The 17,733-nt window shown below is 39.8% G+C and overlaps 2 protein-coding genes across 5 annotated transcripts in view; one reads left to right on the forward strand and one right to left on the reverse strand.

Annotated features, from left to right (window-relative positions):
- The window catches only part of hook3 (hook microtubule-tethering protein 3), a 133,147-nt gene extending 124,230 nt beyond the window's left edge, over window positions 1-8,917 (reverse strand). For all 4 annotated transcript variants that reach the window (XM_039759693.1, XM_039759692.1, XM_039759694.1 and 1 more), the window contains exons 1-2: window positions 8,724-8,917; window positions 8,525-8,607 (exon numbers count right to left, since the gene is read on the reverse strand). In XM_039759693.1, coding sequence (XP_039615627.1) covers window positions 8,525-8,581 — 57 coding nt within the window. In that variant the 5' untranslated portion in view covers window positions 8,582-8,607; window positions 8,724-8,917. The remainder of the gene's footprint in view (window positions 1-8,524; window positions 8,608-8,723) is intronic.
- A 253-nt stretch (window positions 8,918-9,170) lies between these two features.
- rnf170 (ring finger protein 170) overlaps window positions 9,171-17,733 on the forward strand; it is a 30,308-nt gene continuing 21,745 nt past the window's right edge. The window contains exon 1 of the mRNA XM_039759697.1: window positions 9,171-9,252. The gene's annotated coding sequence lies outside the window, so the exon portion shown is untranslated. The remainder of the gene's footprint in view (window positions 9,253-17,733) is intronic.

The raw sequence follows: 17,733 nt of genomic DNA on the forward strand, positions 1-17,733 counted from the left end.
AACCATCTGCTTAATTAGTGAACCGTTTTTGCTGTTGATTAACTTGTCTTTAGTTTTAACTGACGTGATTCTGACCCCTTAGTTGTTTCTTTTTCCTTAATGAGCAGCCAAACAATAACGAGACCCAAAACAAGCCACCACTTGACCAGCTCACCGGTCATGTTGGTCTGCTCAGGTGAACCACAACATCTCAACGGTGTCTTAGAAAAAACAGAACATCAACAGCAGTTTGCTATGGCAGAATGAGAGCAGCAACAAGTCCTGATATTCAATAACAGATTTAATTAACAGCAAGAATTGGCTTCTCCTTAAGAAACTGGTTGGAGTGAAACTGGCTGGAGTTTGACGTTCCAATTTAGCTGGTCATCTGTTGGCTCGTTTCACATCTCATTTCTGTTTGGCTGCCATTTAAAGAAGAAACAAATCAATTCAGATGACTGGATCTTTAAAAACAGGGCTACTAAAATGAAGGGAAAAGGAGTTAATTAGCAATGAAAACTGGTCACTGATTAGGGAAAGGGTCAGAATGAAAACCTGCAGCCACTGCAGCCCACCAAGACCGGAGTTGGACACCCCTGGCCTTCGGCATTGTGGAGGACCACTCCCAGCTTTCCTATGGTCATTTTGTCTCACTTTGATCTGGCAGCATCCAAATGAGTTGTGCCAAGTTCTCCCTTGGCTGCCCAGACTCCTCACAGTTCTGCTTCTAGTAGTTTATTTATATCCAGTACATTAGTTACCACTGTTTTTATTTTTTTATTTATTACTAGCCCCCTCTCACGGCTTTGCCCACGTAGAAGTGAAGCAGGACAGCGAGGAGGGCCCTGCCCGGCTCCCAACTCCTGATGTCACTCTCCCCCCTCCCCTCAGCCTGCAAACTCTGTCTCAGATTAGTTCAAATAAATCGGTACCACAAGTGAACTACGATTCTTAGTGCGATGAGAGAAGTTGCAAAATCAACTCAAGCAAATCCTAGAAAAAAGCCCGATCTAAATCCGTTTAGTACTTCTCTCATTCGCTAGCTCAGCGGATGTAAGATACGCCCCGAGGCTGGCATGTGAGCGAGGAGGGTTCCGCCCCCCTCCCCTCGGCCCGCAGCTTCTGTCTCAGATTACCGCAAATATTACACTCCTGCAAGCGAACCATGATACGTAGCGCGATAAGAGAAGTCGCAAAATCAACTAGAATGTTCAAGCAAATCCTAGAAAAAGAAAAAAAAAAAAAACAGATCTAAATCTGTTAAGTAGTTCTCTCGTGAAAAGCGGACAGACAGATGTTAGATTTTATTTATATATAATAGACAGACAGATGTTGGATTTTATTTATATATAAATATATATAAAATATACAGACAGACGGATGTTGGATTTTATTTGTATATATAATAGACAGACAGACAGACAATCTACTACAATGTATTGCCCATTATTTATTTATTGGGTAGTTTGTTCTACTTGTCTTGCACTTGTACCGCGGTCACGGGGAACGTCATTTCATAGCGCTGTATGCTGTAATATGGTGTTATGGATGGTGTGACAAGAAAGCCACTTGACTTGACACGAAAATACTTGGGATGTGACTCTCAGTAAAAAGACACATTTTTACAGTTATTAATATCTCTCACTGCTTAAATTATATATATTTAGCACATAGAGCACTTGTGTCTAATTGCTCTCAAAACATCTTTACTGCAGAAAATGCACTTCGTATAAATCAGCTACATAATACTCCACTACTTCCATTAACGGCCTGAAGAAAACAGGAGCCTATTAAAGTGGCATCAAAGCAAGGCAGATACTACCTCTGGACAGGATGGAAGACCACCACAGGGCTCACTCACTGAAATTGCACACTTAATAATGAGAACAATACTAAATCTAAGCAGAGTTTCAGGAAACATGAAGAATTTATGAAAAACAACCTGCCTCTGAACACAAAGAAGAAACTGCCAGCTATACCAGTATGGTCCGGTCTGCGGTATGACACAGAAACCTTTGCTCTCACGTGGGCACTTAGGAAGAAAATAACAGCTTTGGAATTGTGGTACTACAGAAGAATACTGAAAATTAGCTGAATGAAGAAGACTACAAAACGAGGAAGTGATGCTAAGAACTGGTATGACGAAACCAATGCTAGTGGAGCCAATATTGAAGTGAAAAACAATTCTTCGGTCATATTGCTAGGAACTTGGTTAGTGAAGAACACTGCAAAATCGTGGAAGGGAACTGGAAAAAGAAAACAGAATAGGAAAAAGAAGAAGAAGGTGGTGGTGGTGGATGAATGATGTAGAAGAGGTGACAGGCAGCCAACATCAAAAAAGCTGGAGACAAAACCAAGTGGAAAGAAATGGTCAGTGCAAGCTTCCCAGTCTGAAGACACCAAAGACCGCATGTTGTTATAGCTGTGCAGTGACGTCAATTTTTTGTGTAGACCAGGGGTGTCCAACTCCAGTCCTGGAGGGCCGGAGTGGCAGCAGGTTTTCATTCTAACCATCTTCTTAATTAGTGACCCATTTTTGCTGCTAATCAAATGTTTTAGTTTTAATTCACTTGACTCAGATCCCTTAGTTGTTTCTTTTTCCTTAATTAACAGCCAAACAATAATGAGACACAAAACAAGGCACCAAATGACCAGGGGGGTATTTTCCGTACGTCACTTAAATCATCCGAGATCAGATGCCTCATCTTGGATGAGTTAATGCCGGTGAAGCTCATCCAGGATAAATCGTTTTTTCATGCCGTGTAGTAGATTAGTCTAGCTGGATCTAATCATCCGAGATGAATGCGTGCAACCGTGCTGATTGAAAACCCCATATATATTGAGTCTAGAAAACATGATCAGCAAGTCTTTGATAGGCTGTAACAAAATGACGAAAGAATGGGCGCATTTTTTTTCACACAAGCTGAGCAGGACATTTTATTCGAAGGATATGAAGAATTTCAAGATTTAATATGCACAAGGGGTAACACTGCAAAAGCAGCCCAAACCAGAAAAGACGGCTAGCAAAAAGTGGCCGACAAATTAAATGCTAAGTAGTGTGCATTGTACTTACTGAATGCAGCATTTAATTTCCTATGTGTCAGATTAATTATTATTTAATATGTCATAATTCCAGATCAAACGTGAGCACAAGGAGAACATGGGAACAGGTTAAAGTGAAGTACAAGAATATACTTCAAACTGGTAAATACTGGTATATAACTATTTAAAGAATTGTTGACATAAAGAATCATATATAATATAAAAAAAAAAATTCATTTTAAAGCTAATAAGAAGGCAGACAAGCAAAGAAAAGGTGGAGGTCCACGCGGTCCAGACCTAACCCCTGCAGAAGAGTTGGCTCTCCAGCAAAATGCCCATCGCCCTGTTTCTGAGGGCATTCCAGGGGGAAGTTCCTCCTCAGAACCGGTGGCAGGATGCAGTGGTCACTTCATTTCAGGTAAAGGATGGTCATTGCATGCATTTGTCCTCAATGTGTGCCATAGGTATGTTCCATATAGCCCTCTTTTTTTGTTGGGTCAGTTGCAGGGAATGTCATATCCCTAGAACCTGTGTCTGACCAACGAGATATTGACGAAGGTCAACTATTTGATGAAGACACTGTGTCTGATTATTCATCAGGAGGAGAGGTACATTTTCCAAATAATGTTTCATCAGACTCCACTCTGATCAGTCCCATGTGCCCAATCACATTTGGAAATTCTGGGTAATGAGAATGTTAGGCTGATTGTGAGATTCTTTATGGAACTGTGGGTGTTTGTGCCTGTGTATTACCTACCTGCAATGGCACGAAACGCCTCTTTTATTGTCTGCACACGCAGGTGTCCAGGAAACACTATGAAAACCCAAAGGAAATATTTCATCGCCAACCAGACCTTACAAATTGCCTGGAAAACTGCACTCTTAGATCGATTTTCTGCATCGCCTACAGTATATAAAAAAAGTGCCGCTTGCAAAATAACTCAAAGCGATGCATACTGTCTGTGTGGTTGTGAGAGCATGACTTCACCTAGTTTGACTTCGAATATAATATAAGGTGCTAATAAATCTTTGAGGTACAATATTCCCCCTCGGCTAAAGGGGTATCTTTCGAAAAGAACTTCCTGCGGGAGCAATAACCGATCTTGCAAAACCCTCTCTATATGAAATTCTCTTCTTATAATTTGCGCACCAATATCAATTGGTTGCTTATTCATGAACGGCGAAGCCATGACTGAGTGAATTCCATGCACGGACACTGATTAAGTGTGTGAGCTAATCCTTGTTTATTTGGATGTGCTGCTATGACAACACATCCAGCAAGAGTTTCGAAAAACTGACAGATCCAGGATCATGCCAAATCATCAACAATTACATCCGAGTAAACGAGAAATCCACATACAAAAAATACCTCCCAGCTAATCACATTATCTGAAAACATAGAAAAGATGAGGGTCTCAGATAAGGTAGATCTGGCTCAGGTCACCAAAACATTTTGACGTTGTTCTTAAAAAAAAAAAAAAACAGAAAATCAATAGTTTTGGAAATGTCTGCTGTGGCAGAACGAGAGCAGCAAGAGGCCATGGAATTAAATAACACGCTTAATTAACAACACAAGTCTGCTTCTAATTAAGAAACTGGTTGGAATGAAATTGATTGGAATTTGAAGACCCAATTTAGCTGGTCATCTGTTGGCTCACTTTATATCGAATTTCTGCTTGGCTGCCATTTAATAAAGAAAAGAACCAATTCAGAGGACTGAGTCCTTCAAAACAAGTCTATTAAAATGAAAGGAAAATATTTTAATTAGCAGTGAAAGCAGATTACTGATTAGGAAAAGGGTGAGAATGAAAACCTGCAGACACTGCGGCCCACCAAGACTGGAGTTGGACACCCCTGGTGTAGACGAAGAAGCAAAATCTACAGAAATGGTCCTGCTGCTAGAAATCAACCCAGCATCCTATGCTCCCCCACTTTGCTACCATGCCAACCAACCAACCAAAGTGCAACAATCATTAATTTATTACAAGCGTCTCCGACTTTCAGAATTGTTAGTTTATACTCCTTTAAGAAGGTTGCCAACACAGCACATTTTACTGAAGAAAGGATATTCAGTTCAAGTCACATTCAAGATTATCGTCCCAAGAGGGAAATTTAGTTTGTCAAAGAGAGATGAAAACATCACATTAAAAACACAGCAAACAAGAATTAGGCCATCAAACCGAAGTTTGCATAATAAACAAAATTCAATACCAAGTATTAAATATAATATTGTATAAACATACAATTCCATGCAAAAGTTGGGACAAGCCTCACCAAATTATATATTTTGTTGACATGCAAAGTCAAAAAGTTGGTAAATATAACTTTGACAGCAAACAAACTAAAACATTTTTATGTAAATGTTAATGTACAGTTATGATTTATTTAATGGACTAACAAAATTTAAGAAATAAATAAATAAATAAATAAATAAAACTTCTCCTGCCACAAGTCTGCCCAAGCCTGAATGCTTTCTAAGTCTCCCTATTGATCTCAATTCAATCTCAACAAAATATGTAACTTGGTCAAGGGTGTCCAAACTTTTGCAAGAAACGGTATTACATATAAACCTATATTAAGACTGACAGTGATTGAAAAGAAAAATATCTGTTCAGATTATACAAATGGTACAAATTATGCTGGTGGATGTTAACTACAGTAATATTATTATTAATAACTAGCCGTCCACCGCAGCTCCACCCACGTATTAGTGAAACGGGACAAACTTTAAAAATCAATAAACAAAACGGTATCGCTAGCTAAGTGGAGGCAAGGTACGCTCCAAAACACACAGGTAGACTAACTCCCCTTGGCCCACAGCCTCTGTCTCGGATTAGCACGAATATATCACTCCTGCAAGCGAACTATGATTCTTAGCACGATGAGAGAAGTCGCAAAATCAACCAGAACGTTCAAGCAAATTCCAGAAAAAAAGCCCGATCTAAATCTGTTAAGAAGTTCTCTTGTTTACTAGCTAAGCGGATGTAAGGTACACCCCGAGGCTGGTGTGTGAGTGAGAAAGGCCCCTCCCCCCCTCTGCCCGGCCTGCTGAATCTCTCTTGGATTCGCGGAAATAAGTCGGTACCGCAAGCAAACTATGATTCTTAGCACGATGAGAGGAGTCGTAAACTCAACCGGAATGTTCAAGCAAATTCTAGAAAGAAGCCCAATCTAAATCCGTTAAGTACTTCTCTACTGAAAAGCGGACAGACATACAGACTTTGGATTTTATATATAGAGAGATAATTAATTGCATTTATATAGCATATATTGAATATATAACCTATTCAAAGCACTTTCCATAGACAGTGAGAAAACACTTCAACCACCACCAATGAACAGCACCCACTTGGATGATGTGACACAACCCATTCTTGCGCCAGTACGCTCATCACATAAGCTATTAGGTGGTAAAAAAAACGTGAGACAGCTAGTTAGCCAGTTAGAGACTGGTGTCATTTGGGGACAGAAAGGACATGTACTCCTTTCAAAAGATGTCCAGAGATCTTTTATGGCCACCAAGGGTCGGAATCTCATCCAGAGGATGGCACCGATTTTCAAAGCACTGTGTCCCCATCACTGTAACAGGGTATTGGGATCCACAAACAAACTACCGGGTAAGCGTCCCCTGATGGCCATACCAACACAAGTTTTCCCTAGTTGATCGCCCATTCAAGTACTGACCTGACTCGGCTCAAACATGCTTAGCTTCAGGTGGATTACCTCTTCTGAAGTCACCTCCACTGTTTACCTTAACTCCCATTTCTTAATGACATTTCGGACTGCGGTAACTGCAAGCTGGAGGCGCTTTGAAATTTTTTTATACTCTTCAACTGCTCTGTACACATCAAGTGGTTTAAATTTCAGATCCTACGTCGGTTGCTTAGAGGAGCCCATGGTTGTTGAGTGTTGGTCAGTGCTTGAATAGTCAAATAACTTATTGGCAATGGAGGCTCTGATCAGGGCTCTTGAGAGACTGAGCGAGGAGTCTGAGGGTCTGGGCTTGCAAGGGTCCTGCTAAAATCCAACAGCCAGGCCTTTAATGACCTCATGGGCACAGCCATCAGCAGTGAGTCTGTCTGCGGAGGGAGTGTCGACCTCGCAGAGAGGTTTGCTTACCTCGGAAGTGACATTCATGTCTCTGGTAACTCTTCCTAGAAAGTCCGTAGACGGACTGGGAGAGCATGGGGGGGGGTCATGTGGTCGCTGGAAAGGGGTGTGTGGCACCCCCAATATCTCTGCAAAAGGATGAAGGTCCAAGTCTTTAGAGTCCTGGTGCTACCTGTCTTGCTATATGGATGCGAGACATGGATGCTGTCCAGTGACCTGAGATGACAACTGGACTCCTTTAGTGCTGTGTCTCTTTGGAGAATCTTTGGGTTTCACTGGTTTGAGTTTGTGTTACTCATGGAGTCCCGAATGAGGCATATTACCTGCATTGTGGGGGAGCGTAAGTTACGGCACTATGGCCAGTGGTGCGATTCCCCAAGGGTGATCTGTCTCGCAAGATCCTCATTGTTGAGGATCCAAGTGGCTGGACCAGGTCAAGGGGACACCCACATAACACCTGGCTGTGGCAAATAGAGGGTCGTTTCTGGAGGGTGGGACTGGACCACGCATCTGTCTGAGGGGGTTGCCAACCCGGGTCCCGAGCTGTTTCGTCATATGGTGGGTGCAGCAATGTGCTGTACCAGTGCATGCTCCCCAACCTGACCTCACCTTGGACTGTCATTAGCCGACAGATGAATGCCTAATGAGCTAAGCAAAATTAAATAGCAACTACCTTACGAGTGCAGAGATCTTATAACTGAAGGGATTCCCAAACCTTTTCAAATGCCACCTTTATTATTTTTGATTTGTTTCAGTCCATCTAATAATTAACAACTGTACATTATAAAAACGTCACTGTTTTAGTTTGTTGGCTTTTGAAGCTGTATTTTACAATTTTATACCTTGAATGTCAACGGAGTGTGTCATTTGGCCAGGGGTGACCAAATTGAAATAAACATAAAATATAAAGACTTGACTGTTCAGATCACAACTTGAGCTTGCGGATATTTATTACAGTACACATATATTAAGTCAACTTAAAGTTGCTAGGATACTTACTGAAAGTTAAAAGCATTCCGCATTTCATTAAATGCTAAAAAACATCTACATGCAGTTCTGTTTACTTTGTCAATTTTCTATCTGCGCTGAATTACAGTACGAGAAAAATCTGAAACATTGTGATTGGAAAAACATAAAAAGGAACAGAACTCCTACTGGAAACTTCTGTCACTGGATCTTGGCTTACCGTTGCCATTTCAATAAACGCTGTCACCACTGGACGTTGGATCTAACAACATAAGATTGAGCGGCACCACCACTATCAAGGAGATATTAGCAGCAATTAATAAAAACTGCCACTCGAGAACGCGATCTGCCTGACCGGCTGTCTTGCTCACAAGACTCAGCCCAAACGTTACTCGAGATGTTAACGGAGAGGAAGCTCAGTACTCACCCACGTCAACAGACTCTCGCAGAGCTCGACCCGATCAACCGACTCCAAGGGATTCATCTTGACCCACAGACAGCAGCCACCCGCTGGGAGGAGTGAAAAACAAACAACACCAATGTAAACAACAAAAGAACAATAAAACAAAATGCTAGAGACGTTCAGGGTGCACCCAGGTTGCCAAAAGGGAAAAAAGAAAGAATACCTCCACACACCCCTTGTAATTTTCACGTAATCCTTTTTTTGTTGCAGTTACCCCGCTGGATACATGCAAGAATAAAAATAAAATACGGCGATAATAAAACGATAACGGAGAGACACAGACCAGCCCCGCCGGTTTCTCTCTCTCTTTCTTTCGCTCACACAGTCACTCGCTCTCTCGCTCGCTCTCTCTCTCTCTCTCACTCTCTCTCTCTCTGTCTACCCAACGGGGTCCTGCATCAGACTGCCACTCAGCACTTGTAGCTAAAAATGCGCCTGACTGAAAGTAACGTCAAAACTAAAGTGAAGCATTTTTCGCAAACATTTTTAAATAAAAATAATAATTATAAAGTCTTTACATTATAATTTTAACTCTTAGACATTGAATACTAATCCACTCGTGTAAAGAAGCTTTCAGGCATATCAAAGGACAGCCTAATAAGAGGTTATGGAATTTTTCTACGTCTGAATGCTAAGGAAAGCCCGCAGCCTCTGGAGCGCGGAAGTAATCGTGTGGCCAATGGAGTGCGTGGGTATGTAGCGCCGGGCTGATCTCTGTGGCACTTTTAACTGTTAATGCGAATTAATATGTGGGAGTTAGGGCGTCCCTTGTGACATTTAACTCCTGTGATTTAATGGGTCATATTTGGCAAAGCTTACGCAGTTTAGAATCATTTGCATGGTGGACTTGGAGAGTTGTCGCCGGGTTGTCATGTTATAGCAAAAATATTAGCTGTGAAATTCTTTGTTTTTTTTTTTGTTCTATTCCGTATCGAAAGTCTCTCAAGTCCCAAACAACGGCTGTTTAAACTAAATAAAAAACAATGTAGTTGGATTCAGTTGCAGGTTTTCCTGCTGTTAGATTGGCTGATTGTTGTCGGATCTTTTTTGCAGTTATTTTAGTTTATTTTGGAAGAAAATACCCAAAGTTGTTCATCCAGATTGTATACGCTTTCTCAGTTGAACCTGCTTAACCCAGACTAGGCTCACGAGGGGGTGCTGGAGCCTGTTGTAGCTAGCCTAGGGCACAAGCAAGAACAAAAGCTGGAAAAGGGTTCCAGTCCAACGCAGGGCGAACACACACCCACCCAAATTATCCCATCAACCCCAAATACACATTATGGCCAATTGAGCGCCTCCAGTTCACCCAACCTGCATGTGTGAATAGTGAAAGGAAACTGCAGTACGGACACAGAGAGAACATGCAAACTCCACAAAGGGAGGACCCTGGACGTGAACCCTAATCTCCTTACTGTGAGGCAGCAACGCAACTACTGCGCCATTTTTAAGGTGTACGTGTTGTATTTGTTACTGATAGATCAGAGTACTTTTAAAGATCTAATTCACATTTTCTGTTTAATGGTACATTGTTGTCCTACTCAAATTGGTTACAAATTAGAGATCTAGTATTATTAATTTATTTATTTACCTTGCACAGTTAATCATGCTATGCAATCTTACTAAAAGTAATAACTTTTGCTAACTTTTTAGTTAGCTGATTACTTCGATTGATCAATTAACTTCCTGAGCATTAAGCTACTGCAACCCCTGAAAAATGAGCCAAAAGCACTAGTTCTTTCAACAATAAAAAATGTTACGTGTCAACACAAATACATAAATACCAAAATGTCAACACTGTCACAGTAAAGGTATGGCTAGCATCCCATGCTGCACTGATGCATATTTAGCATGCATGCTTTGTGTGATATTTTTTGAAACCGTCACCAATGCACAAAAGGCACTGTTCATCCATCCATCCATTATCCACTCAAGAAGAACTCAAAAGATTTTTTTTTTACACATCAGGGGAGAATATCAGTGCCTGACGCACAATATCACATTGACTATACTTGTAATACCACCTGGCTCCTCTAACGGTATAAAGTATCGAGTTTCAGACGCATCCACAGCAGGCTTCAGGCAGCATGTAGAACTTGATACTGAAGCGGGCCCATTTAGATGTAACGTACTGTATCTGCGGCAGCCTTCCCTTGTAAACCATCGGACTTTTGACAATAATTATATCACAATTGGAAACGTACACCTTCTGCATATTTTTAAATAATTGCCTGATTCAGGAAATGTGTGATTGAGACATTGAAATATGGACTGAATTTGTCCATGCCACTGCCCAGGAAAGTAAGCTACATTGACCTGACTGACTGGACAACATAAATGATTGTCTTGGTACAACTATCTGACTTCAAACAAGGAGTTGTAGGCAGGTTTCATTTGTGAAAACCACAAGCTAGATCTACTACATGCCTGTTATTGACGGCAGCAGCTCGCTGTTATCCAAGCCAGAAGTTTTTATGCTTTGGGTTTATTAATTTTTTGGGGCTTCTGTAAATTTTTAATTAATCTAATCCCAAAGATTGGACAGTTTTAATGCTTGGTGATTGGCTTCATCATAGACCTTCTTAATAATGAAATACAAATATTTTGTAATTATTAAAAAATGACTCTCATAACTTCATTAAAAATGGCTGTCTATAACAACCAGTTTGTGGATGAGTACAAACTCTGGACTGGTTTATCCAGTCTGTCCAGCAATATCGGGAGACTAAAAACGGCCACATGTTGTCTATAGCATCAGGCTGCCAGTGACTGCAGCAAGCAAATGATTTACTGTGACTTTTCCAAAACTGCTAGACATATTGTTTCATTTCAACAAGTATTTTCTCTGTCAGAATAATATTATTAAATTGTAAATAGTCCAGATAATCACGCTTAACAGACATCTTTAAACTGGGATTACCCTCAAAGAGGAGGTGCAGAATTCTCAGCAGTATTATTAAGCCGACAACAAACACGAACATCACTGAAACTTGGCAGGTCGGAATCTACCCAACTTCACAGTTCGTATCAATGACTGATGAGCCATTCACATCGTCCTCACTTTCACTCCATTCAAGCAACGGTTCAGTTTCAGTTTGAGCTAAAACTGACTTCACAGCTTTTCATTTGCCATTTTGTTTTTGGTTGAAGTCTCTGGCCCATGTGCACTGTTTACGCCAAAAATTGCAAAGCGTTTTATCCAAAAACTAGCTGTGTTATCCGGCATCATCTGTGAAATTTCTTAAGACAATGGGCCTCGGTTGTAGTAAATCAGATGTAAGTAACTGAGTACTCCTATAATATATATATATATTTTCCCCCAAGGCATAGTATTTTTAGTTCACTGGATCCCCTTAGATGAATTCTTGCTTTCGTAGTGCGTGACTTTGGTTCTTGTTAATGGTCATTGCAAAGTACAGTTTTACAAGGAACTGTATTATTTTGAATTAAAAATGCATGGAATTTTGGGTATAATTTCACCCTGTGTGTCATCTTGTAAAAATAGTAGCTTCGGCCATTATAATTTTGTGAGTGTTCAAGTTAGTAATGGATGCAAATACGTTTTGGATAAAGTTTCTATCATCCACATTGGGTGCATAAATATTTATCAAAATCACTTTACAATGAAATAAATTACCCATAACCGTCACATATCGCCCTTCAGGATCTGATAATACATCTGATACCACAAAAGAAATTGTTCTGTGAATTAAGATTCCCACACCTCTGGTTTTGTTTGTTTAACTGGAGTTTTTGGTTGAAGGCTCCGCCCCATATACACAGTTTGTACCAAAAATTGCAAGCATTTTATCCAAAAACTAGCTGTGTTATCCGGCGTCATCTGTGAAATTTCTTAAGACAATGGGCCTCGGTTGTAGTTAATCAGATGTAAGTAACTGAGTACTCTCCTGTATATAATACTAGCAGAATACCCAAGCTTCGCAGCGGAGAAGTAGTGTGTTAAAGAAGGTATGAAAAAGAAAAGGAAAAATTTTAAAAATAACGTAACATGATTGTTAATGTAATTGTTTTGTCATTGATATGAGTGTTGTTCTCATATCTATATATTTATCTATCTATCTATATATATATATATATATATCTCTATCTATCGATATCTATATATATATATATATATATATATATATATATATATATAGCAAAATACCCGCACTTCGCAGCTGAGAAGTAGTGTGTTAAAGAAGGAAAGAGAAACAAAAGGAAACATTTTGAAAATAACGTAACATGATTGTCAATGTAATTGTTTCGTCACTGTTATGAATGTCGCTGTGATATATATATATATAGCAAAATACCCGCGATTCGCAGCGATGTCGTATGTTAAAGAAGTTATGAAAATAAAAGGAAACATTTTAAAAATAATGTGACATGATTGTCAAAGTAATTGTTTTGTGTATTTGGCGGCAGCATCACGAAGTTGTTTTCGTCTAGCTGCATCAGAAAATGTACCATGATGTCTGACACGCCTCCTTTTTAGTGTTTTCTCACAGCTTGGATTTCTGCTGTCATAATGGGTTTGAGTCTATATATATATATATATATATATATATATATATATATATATATACATATTTTCATATCTATATACATATCTACATATACACATATATATATGTATACAGTGGAACCTCGGTTTGCGAGCATAATTCGTTCCGGAAACGTGCTCGCAATCCAAAGCACTCGTATATCAAAGCAAATTTCCCCATAAGAAATAATGGAAACTCAGATGATTCGTTCCACAACCCGAAACTATTCATATAAAAATGATTAATACAAAATATAAAGTAAAATACATAATACAAATTAACCTGCACTTTACCTTTAAAAAGAATCATGGCTGGTGTGAGTGAGTTTCTAAACTCATGTGGATTCCACCAACGGGACGACACACGGAAGAGCGTCCCAAAGCAATCGCAGTCTCCCAGAGCTGTAGCAGTTAAGCCGTATAAGCGCATCCAAAAGATTGCAGACATGCTATAGCGCCTGTCGTCAATGGGTCATACAAGGAACATTATAAAGATCCCGCTACAATAAATAACAGCGCTGTTGCTGTTTCAAGCTGAGTAAAGCTGGTGTTAAAGTACTGAGACTCAGCTTCGTGTTTTGGGGAGCAAGATGGGGACTCGCACTTCACAGCACACACGTGCGCGCGCACACACACAGTCACAATGCTGTAGTAAGCAGTATACACTCGTACGGATGTTGACTATATGAGTGAGGCACACAGACTCAGACGGAGAATAGGAGACGATTGCCAGAGAGAGAGTGAGAGAGAGACCCGCTGGGCGAGCGAGCGAGATAAGGAGAGAGAGAGAGAGAGAGAGCGCTGCGGCGAGATAAGGAGAGAGAGAGAAGAACCATCAGCTCAGTTGTGATCACATGACGCTCAGCAGACAAAGTGTATCCATACTATTCCTATTGCAAGACATCGCTCATTTATCAAGTCAAAATTTATTAAAAATTTTTGCTTGTCTTGCAAAACACTCATAAACCGAGGTTCCACTGTATGTATGTATGTATGTGTATATATATATATATATATATATATATATATATATACACATCATATATAAACACACAAAAATTATATATATGTGTGTGTGTGTGTATATATATATATATATATGGGAAAAATAATAAAATATAGTCTATAAGTTATTAAACAGTAAAATATTAACGTTTTAAGAAGTACAGGTACATTGAGCACCACTGGAGTGGTTGCAGGTAAACTACATTTTAAAGACTGTGTAACAAAACAGGTAAGTAACTAACAGCAGCTAAAATGTATATGGATCATCTCTCGGTAGTAGATCCCTTTTGAAAGGCGCTACACGACGGCTGTGGTATAGAAATGACATTTTCTATGTGAACGTTCAAATTTCTGCCTCTGGTAATGTGCCTTACCGGCATTACCAGCAATTAAAGAAAATTAGTTTTGTGTCCTCTGCAGTGTTAAGAGAGAAAGGCTTTGGTTTGGGATAAAAGGAAAAAAGGTGTAAAGAAAGGAAAGTTGCCTTTTTCTTTTATATAGTATTGAGAGATGTGTTCGCTGACGATATGATCGCCTTTTGGGGACAGTCGCGGTGGGTCTTGTGTAGACTGGTGAGTTGTCCCTGCCATTAATCGGCTGTGATGGCACTGTCAGTCCTCCACTCGTGTGCGTGTCTTTATAATCTGAGCTGACGACCCCATAATCGTATACATGCAAAAGAAAATGCGAATCGCCTTAATATTAGTTTGCCGCAATGTAGAAAAGGGGTCCCATGTTTGCACATGTCTGGGCTAAAGCTCAGGGGGAGGATGAAAAAAATCAAAAGTGCTCACTTTGACTTAAGGCAGAAGCGCAGTCAGCGTCTCAAAGGCCGGCACAGCTATGCTTGGCGCGGCTGCCGACTTTTGCTGGGCAGGAGACCCCAGTTTTTGCTGACACGTTCACTTGATCAAAAGTCTCAGCGCTCTTTGGAGGTCATTCATATATATATATATATATATATATAGCAAAATACCAGTTCCTCGCAGCGGAGAAGTAGTGTGTTAAAGAAGTAATGAAAAAGAAAAGGAAACATTTTAATAATAACATAACATGATTGACATTGTCATGATTGTTGCTGTCATATATATGTCTGCCTAAATAAGTCACCTCCTCGCTCTTACTTTTTTACCGTTCATTTAATCATGGCTAGTGGCGGAAAAATTTTAAATGGAAGGAGGATTACACTGAGTATGGCTTTACCAAAACAATTATTAATGGCGAATCGATTATTCATAAAGCTTGAATTGGTGATCTGTTTTTCTGTGTTAACCTCATATTTTGTCATACTTCTTCTCAAACCAAGGGGGTGCGAGGGTAAAATGCGCTGATCAATGTAATCGGTGTACCAGGAAATCATGCATTGACAGAAGTTCCCCTTTGTTTGTATTGCAAAGTGTGAATAAATGCATTATTTTTTAACGCGTTATGGAGCACATGCATCGAAGCTTCTCAGCTGTGCTTGTGCTAAGAAAAGGAAAGATTTTAAAAATAAAAGTAACACGATTGTCAATGTAACCTTTTGTAAGTAGTGCCTGGAGGATTCAGTGTGGAGAAACTCTAGAGACAGCATGTGTATTAACTTGTGGATTTTTCTGTGAGTATTTGGTGGCAGTCTGACGAAGTTGCTTGAAGGCGGCGTTAGCTGAGCTCAGCTCAGAGCGAAATGAGGTGAATGGGAGGGGAGATGATGACGTGACTCCCCCACCCGCCTTAACTGTCAATCCCCCACAAACACAGTCTCTCGGAATTTGCATAACCCACAGCCCTTCACCAGTAATTTTAACTTAGTTACAAAGTGATCAAAACTCTCGTTTATATCCTGCATCCTCTCATTAAACTTGTATCCTGCATTACCTGTGGGCATGTGAAACGCCAGCGGTAGCCTGTCTATGAACTTAATTTAAAGTGTAGGTTTACATCGTGCTTTGTTTCCGAAGTAGCAGAACTCATGAATATGGTAGTATATGTCACTCGCTCGCTTCTTATTGTTTCGCTGCCTTCTCAATTATATAATGCATGTTTTCTTCAGCGCTTTTTGGAGGTCTTCCTGGTTTTCTATGCACTGCGTTGACAGTCAGTTCACTTGATTACGTGGGAGGCGTGATGATGTCACATGAAACTCCGCCCCCCACGGCTTTCGAGCTCAACTCCATTACAGTAAATGGAGAAAAATACCTTCCAGTTATGACCATTACGTGTAGAATTACGAAATGAAACCTTCCCAACTTTTGTAAGTAAGCTGTAAGGAATGAGCCTGCCAAATTTCAGCCTTCTACCTACACGGGAAGTTGGAGAATTAGTGATGAGTCAGTGAGTCAGTCAGTCAGTCAGTCAGTCAGTCAGTGAGGGCTTTGCCTTTTATTAGTATAGATTTGTTTTTTTTTTTCATTTCCCCAGGGGCTAATATTATTAGTTCACTGGATCCCCCTAGAGCCTTGAAAGGCAACCTTTTTCGAATTGTGGCGCACTAAGTCCAAAAATTTTCTTTCGCGGTGCACTTGAGGGATTGCCCATAAATAAAGTTGTGACAAGAATAAACTATGCATGAATTTTTTTAGATAAAGTTTAATTAAAATTACCATAAATAAAAAGCGAGTGATAATTTTTGAGAATTAAATTACAAGGAAGTATCGAATGCTTGCATCACAACAAAATGTTTTTCACCACAAAGAACTGGAAAAGGTCACTGAGTTTACAAAGTTTACTGTGTTGATCAGCGGTGTCAGAGCGAAAATAAGGTTAATTTTTCCATAGTAATACTCAGACGATTAAGTGGTGAGAGCTACAGCGATACTCTCTCGTCTGCAAGAGCCGAAATATAGCGTTCGTATTTTCTCGTTCTATATTTGCTCTGCCTTCTTCTATCCATACAGTGAGAGAGATCTTCTAACGACAAGACTTTTTAAGTCTCACAAGATGTGTTTTTGACACCGCTGGTGTTGATATTATGATGAGTGGTGAACAGCGAAAATTTTAACTTGCATTTAAAATGAATACATTCGTTTATTCAACAATCTGATTAACCGTTATCTGTTTTTCCAACATACAATATTTTTTTTAAACATTATCTTTTTAATCAACCAAAAGTTCAAAAACAGTAGCAATTTTAAATATTTTACAAAAGTTTTCATGGCGCACTGGCGTACCGGTTGCCCAACAATGCCTTAGAGGAATTCTTGCTTTTCGTAGTGTGTGACTTTGGTTCTTGTTAATGGTCATTGCAAAGTACAGTTTTACAGGGAACTGTGATCTTGTGAATTAGAAAGATGTGGGATTTGGGGTGTAATTTCACCCTGTATGTCATCTTGTAAAAATAGTAACTTCGTGCCTTTACAATTTTTTGAGTGTTCAAGTTAGGAATGGATGAAAATGCGTTTTGGATGAAGTCTTTATCATCCACATTGGGTGCATAAATATTTATCAAAATCACTTTACAATTAAATAAATTACCCATAACCATCACATATCGCCCTTCAGGATCTGATACTACATCTGATACCATATATGAAATTGTTGTGTGAGTTAAGATTCCCACACCTCTAGTTTTCTTTGTATAGCTGGAGTGCAATATGTTTCCAGTCCAGTCCCTTTGCAACCGAAAACTGATCAACTGATGTTGATT

This window comes from Polypterus senegalus, chromosome 7 (genome assembly GCF_016835505.1).
Source record: "Polypterus senegalus isolate Bchr_013 chromosome 7, ASM1683550v1, whole genome shotgun sequence".
In the NCBI taxonomy this organism is placed as follows: domain Eukaryota; kingdom Metazoa; phylum Chordata; class Cladistia; order Polypteriformes; family Polypteridae; genus Polypterus; species Polypterus senegalus.